The sequence below is a fragment of the Thalassophryne amazonica genome, chromosome 10 (assembly GCF_902500255.1).
Source record: "Thalassophryne amazonica chromosome 10, fThaAma1.1, whole genome shotgun sequence".
NCBI classification, from domain to species: Eukaryota; Metazoa; Chordata; class Actinopteri; order Batrachoidiformes; family Batrachoididae; genus Thalassophryne; species Thalassophryne amazonica.
The window spans coordinates 54,401,988-54,415,911 of record NC_047112.1 but is presented as its reverse complement, the minus strand read 5'-3'; the positions used below and the strand labels follow the sequence as shown (position 1 = coordinate 54,415,911).

Below are 13,924 nucleotides of genomic sequence, written 5' to 3'. Positions count from 1 at the left end.
ATGAGCTGCTGCTTTTTTTTCCTGTAATATGCTCAGACGCTGCCCTTTGTTCCGCCTACAAAAGAGCCACCAACAGACAAAATGACCATCTATCTGAGTCATCGGCCTTTGATGGTTTTCATGTGAAGACAAATAAAGGTTCATTCATTTTTTGGTTCAGAGCTGTAATGATGAATTGATTATTAATCCATTCCTTCTCTAAACCTGTTTATTACGGTTAATAGTCGTGGGGGGCTGGAACCTATCCCAGGGGTATTAATTATTAATCTGCCATTAATTAACAACTCTTTTGAAAGAAACTGCTGGCATTTTTTAGAAATATCCAAATTCATTGATTTCAGCATCTTAAATGTGAATATGTTCTGGGTTTTTTTTTGTTTTTTGTTTTTTTTTATTAATTTATTACTAGTTTCTTTTCTCTGACAATAAACTGCGCATCTTTGGGTTGTGGACAGAACACAAAAAAGACATTTTTGTGTTTCCTTTCTAGATGCTGGATCCAAACATGGATAAATACAGTGTACTGGCATCAACAAAGGCACCTGAAAGGAAAAAGTAAAGCTTAAACCATAATAATTCAGACAATTAATAGTGGTTATAATTTGTGAGTGCAAATAACTCAAAAACTATTGATTCTTCAATTAAAAACACACTTTGCAATGGAGAATAATATTTTGTTCATGGTGCTCCTTCATAATAATCCAGACCTGGATGTGGTAATTTACAATATGTAACAATATCCTATTTCCCCCTGGGGAAAGGCATTATTTTTTGACATCCTGTTTTCAATTTCCTAAGATAGTCCCTGAACTGCCAGTGACATATAAAATAATATTACCTGCATTATTTTTGGGAATGGACAGTAAGAGTAAATAAAAGTAAGACTACTAGTACTGATCCCTGTTGAACTCCTTTTAAAACATTTTGGCACCATCACTGATTACACACTGACTTTTTCCACAAATATCAATTAAACCAGCTACCAATAAAGTCATCAATACCCCAAGCACGTAATTTAAAGAGCAAAAATATTTTGATTGCCGATGAGATGTACAACACAGCACTGTTTTTGTCCAGAGAACTTAAAAATTACTGTTAATGCGTTAAATAAAATCCTTTGTTTTGACTGACAGGGAATGCAAAACTATTAAAACAACTTCATATGAAACATGAGAAAAGAAAAAAAATCTAGAATTTTATGCATCTTTTAAGCAAGCTAATACAGCATAGGACACCAAGGGTGTTTTAAAAGAACTGATTTTTTTTTTTAACCAACAAATAAAAAATACACCATAGACTGTACCATAAATACACCATGGTAGAGTCCAGAGGTGGGACAAAGTCACCATCAAATCACTCTCAAGTCATGAGTCAGCAAGTCCCAAGTCAAGTCTCAAGTCATAATGACCACCAGTTGTTTCCAAGTTGACTTGAGACTTGACTTGGGACTTGCAGATTGATGACTTGAGAATGACTTGACAGTGACTTTGTCCCACCTCTGGTAGAGTCTATAAAAATAATATTTTTCATGTCTGTTGCTTTAAATAGAAAGGATCTGTTGTTGTCAACCATGCCCCTTCTGGCTTCTCCATATGTCTCCCACAGATTGTGTGGGCATGTCCACACAGTGCAGATCTACTTAGCGGGCATGTCTCTAGACTAGAGTAAGCAGCAGTTCACATATGGACATACATGAAATGCCTCACAAGTCAAAAACAAGACTTTTCAGGCCTTAATTTGACTTTTAGCGGGGACCTTTCAAAATAATCATAGATTTGTGTGCCCCATAACACAACATAAAATAAGGAATTAGCACAGATATTATCTAACAGGACACAGACCTTGGACAAGTTCAAAGATGGCTAACCCTGACCTATTTTAAGAGGTATTTTAAGAGGTTAAAAAGTCACATTTTGTAATTAATTTTATGGTATGATCACGCAGACATTAGCGTGGTGACGTCACTTCCTGATGTCACGAGCTGCTAACTTCACTTCGTTTTTGGCTAGAAATAACACCTTTCTCATATATTATGTAAAAGCTAATGAGAATTAAGTAAGTAAGAGTAAGATTAAGAAGAACTTTATTAATCCCGAAGAAAACTGTTTTGCCAGAGTGCCAAAACAGTAAACACTGCTTCTTTTTTTTTAGAGCAATATAAAATAAATAAAATAAAATAAAATAAAAACTTCTAAAACTGAAAATGTTGTTTTTGTAACCTGAAACCACCTCTGGAAGGATTTACAAAACATTTGGCGGACTTTAGCGTGGTGACATCACTTTCTCATATATTATGTAAAAGCTAGCGAGAAATAAGTAAGAGTAAGAAGAACTTTATTAATCCCGAAGAAAATTGTTTTGCCAGAGTGCGGAAACAGTAAACATTGCTTTTTTGTTCACAGTTAGAGCAATATAAAATAAATAAGTAAATAAATAAAATAAACACTTCTAAAACTGAAAACGTTGTTTTTGTAATCTGATACCACCTCTGGAAGGATTTACAAAACATTTAGCGGATGTTAGTGTGGTGATGTCACGTTCTGGTTTCGCTAGCTGCTAACTTTGATTTGTTTTAGGCTTGAAATAACACTTCTCTCATATATTATGTAAAACCTAGCGAGAAATAAACACTTCTAAAACTGAAAATGCTGTTCTTGGAAACTAATAACAACCTTGAACTGATTTACAAGATAATTTGCAGATGTTAGTGTGCAAGCTAACTTCTGCTAACTCAAAGCTAACTTTCTGTGGAGTTACATTTGTCTCATTAATACAACCCCAATTCCAATGAAGTTGGGACATTGTGTAAAATGTAAATAAAAACAGAAGACAATGATTTGCAAATCCTCTTCAACCTATATTCAGTTGAATACACCACAAAAGATGTTTGCAAAGATGGGGCGAGAATCACCATTTTGTGAACAACTGCGTGAAAAAATAGTCCAACAGTTTAAGAACAATGTTTTTCAATGTTCAATTGCAAGGAATTTAGGGATTCCATCATCTACAGTCCATAATATAATGAGAAGATTCAGAGAATCTGGAGAACTTTCTACACGTAAGCGGCAAGGCCAAAAACCAACATTGAATGCCCGTGATATTTGATCCATCAGGTGGCACTGCATTAAGAACTGACATCATTGTGTAAAGGATCTTACCGCGTGGGCTCAGGAACACTTCAGAAAACCATTGTCAGTTAACGGAGTTCGTCGCTACATCTACAAGTGCAAGTTAAAACTCTACCATGCAAAGCGAAAGCCATACATCAACAACATCCAGAAATGCCGCCACCTTCTCTGAGCCCGAGCTCATTTGAAATGGACAGACGCAAAGTGGAAAAGTGTGCTGTGGTCTGATGAGTCCACATTTCAAATTGTTTTTGGAAATCATGGATGTCGTGTCCTCTGGACAAAAGAGGAAAAACAAGATCCAGATTGTTACCAACGCAAAGTTCAAAAGCCAGCATCTGTGATGGTATGGGGGTGTGTAAGTTGCCCATGGCATGGACAACTTACACAGCTGCGATGCCACTATCAGTGCTGAAAGGTACACCCAGGTTTTGGAGCAACACATGCTGCCATCCAAGCAACATCTTTTTCAGGGATGTCCCTGCTTATTTCAGTAAGACAATGCGAAGCCACATTCTGCACGTGTTACAACAGCGTGGCTTCATAGTAAAAGAGTGCGGGTACTAGACTGGCCTGCCTGCAGTCCAGACCTGTTGCCCACTGAAATACGAAGTGCAAAATACGACAACGGAGACCCCAGACTATTGAACAACTGAAGTCGTACCTCAAGCGAGAATGGGAAAGAATTCCACCTACAAAGCTTAGTGTCCTCAGTTCCCAAAGCCTTATTACATGTTGTTAGAAGGAAAGGTGATGTAACACAGTGGTAAACATACCACTGTCCCAGCTTTTTTGAAACGTGTTGCAGGGATCCATTTCAAAATGAGCAAATATTTGCACAAAACCATTAAAGTTTATCAGTATGAACATTAAATATCTTGTCTTTGTGGTGTATTCAATTGAATATAGGTTGAAGAGGATATGCAAATCATTGTATTCTGTTTTTATTTACATTTTACACAACGTCCCAACTTCATTGGAATTGGGTTTGTATGGAGATTATTTGTTTTTTTTAATCATCTAGTTGATTAATCAACAAACATTTCACAGCTACATACTGAAACAGTAATCAGCACACGTATGTTCTCTGGGGTGGCGTTATGTGATGCAATACTCAATTAAATCACACTATATTCATTCCACATATATGAGTACGTGAACATACGGTGAGCTGACATGGAAATATTCGACTGACAGTCAATGCCTGCGCCTGAAAGCAGCACGGTCGTACGTTTACAATAAGGACCAACCCTCCTCCCATATTAGGTAATGGGCGGTCTTTCCAGACTAACCGCTCCATTTGTGATTGGAGTAACAGTCTGACATGACCGTTTTTTTCCAAGTCGTCGGCAACTCTGATTGGTTGCATGACTTGGTCCGATTTAAGGTCATTATCTTAATCAGCCGAAGATGAAGTGAGGAGGAGAGCCAAGAAATAAAAAAAGAAGCAGAAATAAGTCCGGTGGAGAACGGACCATCACTGGCTGTCAGAAGAATGCTTGAAAACAAGAGGGAGAGATTGAAAACCTTTCTGAGGAAGATAGACGAGAAGGCCATTGTCAGAATCAAGCACTTCATGAAGGAAAGGTGAGTGGAGTGAACGTGGCTAGCGGGACGGCCGTCTGCCGGTGAGCATCACTAACCGGGTGGATACTAGCAGTTAGCATCTCTTTGCTTTCAGTAATATTCCCCGTTATGTTGTTGTTGTTTAGTTTCACTGGAATTTGCGGTCCGTGTATATTATTCAATGAAATAGTTCAAAAGGAGACTTGTCAGGCACAGGCCCATAAAGCGAAGCTGTTAGCTGTCTGCGTGGCCGAAGATGCTTACATTTGCGATTATATAAAACCATCTTATTATTCATATCCAAGTTTAAAAATCTAAATGTCAGAATGGTGTAACCCGTATGAATAGTGTTGTATTGTTTGTGTGTGTTGTCTCGATGCGTCTGGCATTTATTTATTAAATTTATTACATGAAATCGTCATTACAAAATGTTTCGTTTGGTGATTTCGTCACAGAGGTCAGTATGTCACGTGCTGCTATAAAAGTATAAACTAATATATTATATCATGGATTCAGGTGGACCAGTGAATTTTGTCTGTTATGATCGAAATCCGTTTCATGTATACAACAGACAAAATCCGCGATATGTGTAAAATGGACAAAATCTGTGATATGTATAAAACAGACAAAATACATTTTTTTCTAAGTCCACTGTGGTGTGGTACCTTTTAAAATTCTAAAGCCTGATTTATGCTTCTGTAACTCTGTGACCATAATGATGTCAATATGCACGTGACCCTTTAAAGTTCTCCATAGTGTCTTTTTTTTTTTTTTTTTATTAATTTGTCCCTCACTGAGCTCCACTTCCTAATGCAATCCTCAACCTCCAAACCAACATTATGGTATGTAACAATTTTCCTCCATGAATTGCGGGTCATTTGAGCGTCTTTTTCTGACTCCTTTTTGTGAAGTTGGTCATATTTGAAGACTTTTTTACCAAATGTATTTGATCCATGATTGAAATGTAATTGGTGTGCACACTGCAAATACTTTGAAAATATAACAGGAGAGGAAGGAGTGAAAAAGTAAAATTGACAAATCACAGCCTTTTGCATTCTCAGTCATCCGGGGAGGGTTTGCAGCTACACAGAGGGCTCTGAAAGCGGTTTGGTTCGTCACACCCAGGGATATGTGTGAAAGTAATACCATATTACAGTGCAGGCAACAAGCAGCATTTTGTTAATAAACACTGGTCTTGAATTACACCCTATCTCTTTCAGGTCCCATGTCTGAGCACGGTTTGAAAAAAAAATAAATGCCCAGTCTTTTAATAAAGAAAGTACGATACCCACTTTCCTCAAAACAGTGATTGTCAGTGCTGAACTTAATTTAATAACTCTGTTGCTGGGGATCGACTGAAAGGCGCAGGAAGCACAGGGGCCGAAAATATCTCAGGAGTGCGCAGGAGGCCTAAAAAAAAAAATGCTGGTGTGCTGTGTGGCTGCTATATCACTGTATTACTTTACTTAGCCATGTCTATTGATTTATAACACAAAACTGTCAAAGGGGGTAAGAAATGTAAGTGTAAAGATGATTGAATATATCATCAGAGCAGTCCTTTTGAACACCACACAGATCGCTGCTACTGCGTTTGTGTACCATCGGAAATTACAGGACTTTTTTGTGGTTTCAAACTCAGCAGTTGCTTGTGGCAGGAGCGTGGTTTTCATTGTATTTTTGGTAAAATAGTTAATTGTATCCACACAAGATTAATTCTTGCCTATATAAGGTGCCTGAGCCCAGTGAAGTTGACCCCCCACCCACATAAAAAAAATTCAAGCAAACAGGCTGTAATTTCCAACGGTATGCATTCGAAAGGACTGCTCTGATGATATATTCAATCATCTTTGCACTTATACTTATTACCCCTTTTGACAGTTTTGTGTTTATAAATCAATATATGGCTTAGTAACGTAATACAGTGATAGAGCAGCCACCACAGCACACAAGTGGGTTTTTTTTTCAGGCCTCCTGCACACTCCTGCAATATTTTCAGCTCCTGCGTGTCCTGCACCTTTCAGTGCAGCCGCTGTTGCTGGGCACGTCCAGACTGCTCTGTCCGGTACATGCAAGAGGTTTTTATTGGAATACATTACGATGGGACAGGACGTTTTGTCCTTTGTGAGCGAAAATCCATTACTCGAAATACTCAGATATCAGTATTGGGGAAAAATGTGGATTTCAGTCTTGCTGGATTATCTTTTCTTGATGCCAGCTAGCCTCTTTAAGTCGGTTCCTGAACTGGAGTACCTGGACATTGATCATTAATAATAACCTGATCCATAGTTCTTAGGCTTATGCCCAATGCACAAAAGAGCCTGAATTCCTGTAAATACTGTGTTTCTGTGTCTATTTCTTTCTCTGTTGTGTATCAGGTTCAGTTTTGCTCATTTGAATGTACCAATGCGGAACACGGTGCAACGCGTAACTCGTGGGGTCCGGGGGCATGTCCAGACCCACACAACTGCTGGCGTCCCCCACACACTCCTGCAGGACATGTGGGTAAATACTGCCCAATGCGGGACAGTTGGCAGCTCTGTCAACCATCTTTCTGAACTGTTTGAAGCAGACTTTGTACTGCTAAATACACAGGAGACTCAATTACCATATTTTCCGCACTATAAGGCGCACCTAAAAGCCTTAAATTTTCACAAAAATCGGCCGTGCGCCCTATAATCCGGTGCGCATTATGTGCGCACTGAATTCCAAAATCTGTAAAAACGACCATTGTCTTTGACCGTCGGAATATCGGACCATTTCCCGCTGACACAGGGACGTAATACATAAAGTACGTACGCTGGTAGCGTAGAGTATGTACGTTGCCAGCAATAAACCAATCGGAGAAGAGTCCGTGAGTCCGTGGTACGTACACTTACCTCCGCCACTCCTCCGGTAGTTACCGTATACTACAGGTATCCTGCAAAACAACATTTGTTTGTCTAAGGACCCCGGAAAATGGTGCCAGCGAAGAGACATGCTTACGAGGCACAATTCAAACTGCAGGCTATCAGTTATGCGGTTGTTCATGGGAATAGAGCAGCTGTGAGAGGAAACAAGAAAATGAACTGCGGCAAGTTAAAAAGACCAAACGGAGTTTCCGTGGAAACAAAGTTGGCCACAGCTAGAAGACCAACTCGAGCAATGGGTCATTGAACAAAGAACAGACGGGAGAAGCGTCTCTGCAGTCACCATTCGGCTGAAGGCAAAAATGATAGCGATGATGAGCGGGAACCTGGTGTGTATGATGGCGAAATTGCCAGCTGTTCAATTCAGACACAGAAGATGAGGACTTCGATGGATTTGTGACAGAACCATAATAAAAAATAATGTGAGTACCATATTGTTAAATACCGGTAGTTCAAAGTTGTTAAAAAGTTCAAATAAACTCACCGTTGGCTTCCTGTTAATTCTAGAATAGAATTTAAAATTCTTCTTCTTACTTATAAGGTTTTGAATAATCAGGTCCCATCTTATCTTAGGGACCTCGTAGTACCATATCACCCCAATAGAGCGCTTCGCTCTCAGACTGCAGGCTTACTTGTAGTTCCTAGGGTTTGTAAGAGTAGAATGGGAGGCAGAGCCTTCAGCTTTCAGGCTCCTCTCCTGTGGAACCAGCTCCCAATTCAGATCAGGGAGACAGACACCCTCTCTACTTTTAAGATTAGGCTTAAAACTTTCCTTTTTTGCTAAAGCTTATAGTTAGGGCTGGATCAGGTGACCCTGAACCATCCCTTAGTTATGCTGCTATAGACGTAGACTGCTGGGGGGGGTTCCCATGATGCACTGTTTCTTTCTCTTTTTGCTCTGTATGCACCACTCTGCATTTAATCATTAGTGATCGATCTCTGCTCCCCTCCACAGCATGTCTTTTTCCTGGTTCTCTCCCTCAGCCCCAACCAGTCCCAGCAGAAGACTGCCCCTCCCTGAGCCTGGTTCTGCTGGAGGTTTCTTCCTGTTAAAAGGGAGCTTTTCCTTCCCACTGTAGCCAAGTGCTTACTCACAGGGGGTCATTTTGACCGTTGGGGTTTTACATAATTATTGTATGGCCTTGCCTTACAATATAAAGCGCCTTGGGGCAACTGTTTGTTGTGATTTGGCGCTATAAAAAATTGATTGATTGATTGACCGTTTTGGTTCCATGACCTTTTTTTTTTTTGTAGACTATGTTTTAGAGTGCGCCTTTTGTAAGGGTTAAGTACCCGCTAATTGAGGGCGCGCCTTATAATCCGGTGCAGTTTATGGTGCAGAAAATACGGTAAGCTGTGATGGTACACTTTTGTTTGTGTTCCACTGTGGTGGAAGTATGTTGTGAGGCTCGTAAAAATCCAATGATACACCGGTGTGTGACAGTTGCTGCAAATGCTCTGTAAACCTTTGTCTCAGCTGCCTTGCAGTTTTTCTCTTAAATGGTTTAGGATTAGGGTTTCATTGAGCTGAAATGCATAGACAGTCTGGAAATTTGAAGTACACTACCAGATCTGTGCAACTGCTTTGCATTTTTTTGTGCAGTCTGGGAATTCCAATTTACAACATCCATACTGTGTGGAACATGCCTAGAAAGAGCATCATCGTTATTCATATTGAGAGTGTCGTTTGTAGCTTCATATTGGAAAATTTTCTGTAATAGAAGAATGCCTTTTTTTTTTTTTTTTTTTTTGGTGCATATATGGTCTTAATTTACTTTTGACCTAAATATAAAGACTTCAACAAACTGTAAGGGTTCAAACACTACACCAACATGACTTGCACATTAATATTTTACAGTGAAAGGCCTGTTGAAATTGTTGAACATTTTAAGCAGTGATGAAGATAATTATGGATGCAAATGAAAAAGACAAACCAGTTTCTAGCACATCATAATCTCTGGTAACTTTTTGACGACTTCTGCGTCATCATAATATATAACTGCAGCTTATACAGTAACACTGACTATTAACTTGACTTTATTGATGAATCATTTTGTCAGGTCAGAAAAACAAGGCTGGAAAAGTTAATGTTAACATTTTAAAATTCACTCTAAAACTGTTTGGGAACCAATGCCAGATAAAACTGAATTGAAATCTTTTGGACCACATTGACTTTTAGCAGCCTAAAGTTGCTTTTTAAAAAGTTGTATTAAGATGTGTAAATGTCAAGTTGGATTAATCTAAATGAGATAAGACCATTCATTATCATTTCTGTGCTCAGCTATTGGCAGCTAGCTACAATTAAGTGAAATAAAGCTTGTCAATTCAGCATATTTGTAACCAGTTTTGCAATTTAGGCACTTGTCTATTAAGTGTTCTGAAGAATTTTCAAACAACATGGGTGACATTTCATTTGTAATTATTTATTTTCTCATTCAGTTTAAAGAGTGCAGCACTTGACTAGTGTAGTTGGCCATACACATGTTTGTATTCTTACAGGCTAGTCTGTTCCAGGAAATATAATCTCACAACATTTTGTAATTCAGGTGAAAATGTCAAAAGAGCTAAATGTGTTGGTCACTAAATAGTTAGGCTGTTTTACAGTCAGGGTACATAAGTGGATTTTAAAGATAAAGTTTGGGTTAATGACAAGGTGGAAATAACTAACAAAGTTTAGCTTGCCATACTTGGGTAACTACTACTGGTCTATCAGCAGCAATGGTCATTTGGTTTGATAACCCCTTTTGTTTACCAGCAGAATTCTAATTATACCAGATTTACTAAAATGTCTGTTATTTCCATGATGTCTAACTTTGATGGGCTGCCAGAACTATTATTTATTTAGTAGATAACCACTGTCCTGATTTCCCTATCAAAGTCTACTGTATAACCATTCCATAGGTATTAAAGGCACACACACCAATTAGTTAAACTGCAGGAATGTCTTACAGACATAAAGACATGGATGACCTCTAATTTCCTGCTTTTAAATTAAGATAAAAGTGAAGTTATTGTACTTGGCCCCACAAATCTTAGAAACATGGTGTCTAACCAGATCCTTACTGTGGATGGCACTACCCTAACCTCTAGTAATACTGTGAGAAATCTTGAGTCATTTTTGATCAGGATATGTCCTTCAATGCGCATATTAAACAAATATGTAGGACTGCTTTTTTGCATTTGCGCAATATCTCTAAAATTAGAAAGGTCTTGTCTCAGAGTGATGCTGAAAAACTAATTCATGCATTTATTTCCTCTAGGCTGGACTATTGTAATTCATTATTATCAGGTTGTCCTAAAAGTTCCCTGAAAAGCCTTCAGTTAATTCAAAATGCTGCAGCTAGAGTACTGACGGGGACTAGAAGGAGAGAGCATATTTCACCCATATTGGCCTCTCTTCATTGGCTTCCTGTTAATTCTAGAATAGAATTCAAAATTCTTCTTATAAGGTTTTGAATAATCAGGTCCCATCTTATCTTAGGGACCTCATAGTACCATATTACCCCAATAGAGAGCTTCGCTCTCAGACTGCAGGCTTACTTGTAGTTCCTAGGGTTTTTAAGAGTAGAATGGGAGGCAGAGCCTTCAGCTTTCAGGCTCCTCTCCTGTGGAACCAGCTCCCAATTCGGATTAGGGAGACAGACACCCTCTCTACTTTTAAGATTAGGCTTAAAACTTTTCTTTTTGCTAAAGCTTATAGTTAGGGCGGGATCAGGTGACCCTGAACCATCCCTTAGTTATGCTGCTATAGACTCAGACTGCTGGGGGGTTCCCATGATGCACTGAGTGTTTCTTTTTATTCACCTCTTTTTGCTCTGTATGCACCACTCTGCATTTAATCATTAGTGATTGATCTCTGCTGTCTTCCACAGCATGTCTTTTTCCTGATTCTCTCCCCTCAGCCCCAACCAGTTCCAGCAGAAGACTACCCCTCCCTGAGCCTGGTTCTGCTGGGGGTTTCTTCCTGTTAAAAGGGAGTTTTTCCTTCCCACTGTCGCCAAGTGCTTGCTCACAGGGGCTCGTTTTGACCGTTGGGGTTTTTCTGTAATTATTGTATGGCTTTTGCCTTACAATATAAAGCGCCTTGGGGCAACTGTTTGTTGTGATTTGGCGCTATATAAATAAAATTTATTTGATTTGATTTGAACAATCTAACTCCCAGGATCATTGCCTGTTAGGGATACGACTTGAAACAGGCATTCAAAAATAAAATGTCTTGTCTGTCAAAAATGTCCTCTCCAGAAACTATATTTAAAAGTTCTTTTTTTTTTTTGAAAGAAGTAATCACTATCTGTGATGCCACAAAAGGATGTGTTCCTAATTTGCCATCAACTGTTTTATTAGATATGATATATGGGTAGATTTCCTGTATGGTCTGTATAATTTACACAACACTTATCTTAGTCAAAACAAGTCATCTCCGGAAACTATAGCAGAACATATCTGTGAGCTCATATATGCAAACATCTGACAGGTCTGAAACTTTGGGCATTTAAGTACCCCAGTCAGCAGTTAGATATTAATACAATAAGATGCTTTTGGAAGGCGGTATGCATTTTCTGAGTCCCCCAGAAAATGTCATCGCCCGCAATGAGAGCTATTCGCCCTAACTCTAACTCTGGCGAATATCTGTCATTTTGGGCGACTGGGCATGGACATTGGGCCTCTGAAAATGCATACCGCACGGCAACTGCATGTTATTTGCATTATTATCACTTACTGAGATACACAACACGTGGAATCGCATTAACAGTATTTAATGTCATTTCAAAACGCACAACACCCAGCAAACGCGTACATAAAAAGTTGGCTTACTTTAACTTTTGTCGTGTTGGCTCGCGTGCACTGCTCTCCAAATTCGCCAGTGCATCCTCATCAAGCTGGCTGCTTTGGCTGCTGTTCACTGTCAGACTATCCATGAGAAAAACATCTGTAATATCCATATTGGGACCAACACACACTTCGTGCCCTTTCATCTTTTCCTCTGCTGACAGTTCTTGGGCTGTGCGCTATGATGTCATCAGTTTATGCACTCTTCCTGTCTCCTCACTCTTCTCCTTCTTGTACAGTCACTCAGTTTTTGAGAACTGTCTACTCCATTCAGATTTACCATAAAGTGCCATACTGTTTGTATTTCTTTGTAATTAATGTAAATAAAGTCCAAGACATTCAGTTTCAGCTTTACCATCAGAGAGCCTCGTCCAAAACTACCACAAAAGACTCCAAGCTGTCACTGATGTTAAAGAGACAATACACAGTATTAAGAAAAGGAGAATGTAAACTCTTGATCAGGGTCATTTGAGTAGTTTGTGTTGTCATTATGATTTTAAAAGAGTAAACCTGGTTGTTTGACAATAAATGGCTTCACCCAACCACTAACCATGAGTGAAAAAAAGTTTGTGTTATTCATATTCTCTGAAAAATGGTCAAAAAAAACTTTTCTGCCAGGGTATGTAAATCTTTGAGTACAACTGTACCTAGTTTCACTTTGAATGTTTTGCGTCTGTTAAAATGCAGAGTCACAAATAAAGAAGGTTTTATTGGAATGGGAAAGGACACAGTGCAGTGGAAGCTTGTTTCATTGGAGGTGCCCAGAATAGGCAGGGCGCGGCAGCTTTGTAGGCGTCCGGTTGGCTCCACAGAGATGCTCTTAGGGAAAGCTTCCCGGTCTGCTGTGGTCAGTGAAGATGCTGTAAGTCAGAATTTTGTGATGTGCTGCGGGCTTGGAGAAAAATGCCAAGTTGGAGGCTGAAAACCACATTTGCAGTTGTTTATTGTTAAATGAAGGGTTGGTTGTTTGACATTGCATGTTGGTTCCATTAGTCTGCTGCTGATTATCTCTCCCATGGCGCTGTCACAGATTCAAGTGAAGTGCTGTTCCAGTGGTTGTTTGTTTGATGAACCTTTTTATTTAATTGTGTCTACCTTTCTTGATTGTCTGTTCAGATTTGACCAGTAAACTTGTGTTTTAACAACAGAAAATCATTTGTGTGGTTATGAAATTCTGAGAGTCATAGCTTTATTTCATTATAAAGTTTTTTTTTTTTTTTTTTAATTCAGGTTATATATATATATGGAAAAATGACAGTACATTAAAAATGACCTTCAACAGTCAGTAAAGGGTGGAGCGCCTCACTTTTTGTTGCAATAATGCCCTTGATTTTTATTTATTTGTACTTTAACATCTGAAACATTGCGAATGCAGTGAGGAAAATGGCAAACCTCAGCAAATTATCCCCAAAATATCTAGGTGTATACCTGCTCCCTGTGACACTAGATTTGTTTAGGTTTCTGAATTAAAATAAATAAATCTTGCTCAAATCA

At 38.9% G+C, this 13,924-nt stretch overlaps 1 protein-coding gene across 2 annotated transcripts in view; it reads left to right on the top strand.

Moving 5' to 3' along the window:
- Positions 1–4,514: 4,514 nt before the first annotated feature.
- si:zfos-943e10.1 (GRAM domain-containing protein 2B) overlaps positions 4,515–13,924 on the top strand; it is a 30,062-nt gene continuing 20,652 nt past the window's right edge. For both annotated transcript variants that reach the window (XM_034180021.1, XM_034180020.1), the window contains exon 1: positions 4,515–4,715. In XM_034180021.1, the coding sequence (XP_034035912.1) occupies positions 4,624–4,715 (92 nt within the window). In that variant the 5' untranslated portion in view covers positions 4,515–4,623. The remainder of the gene's footprint in view (positions 4,716–13,924) is intronic.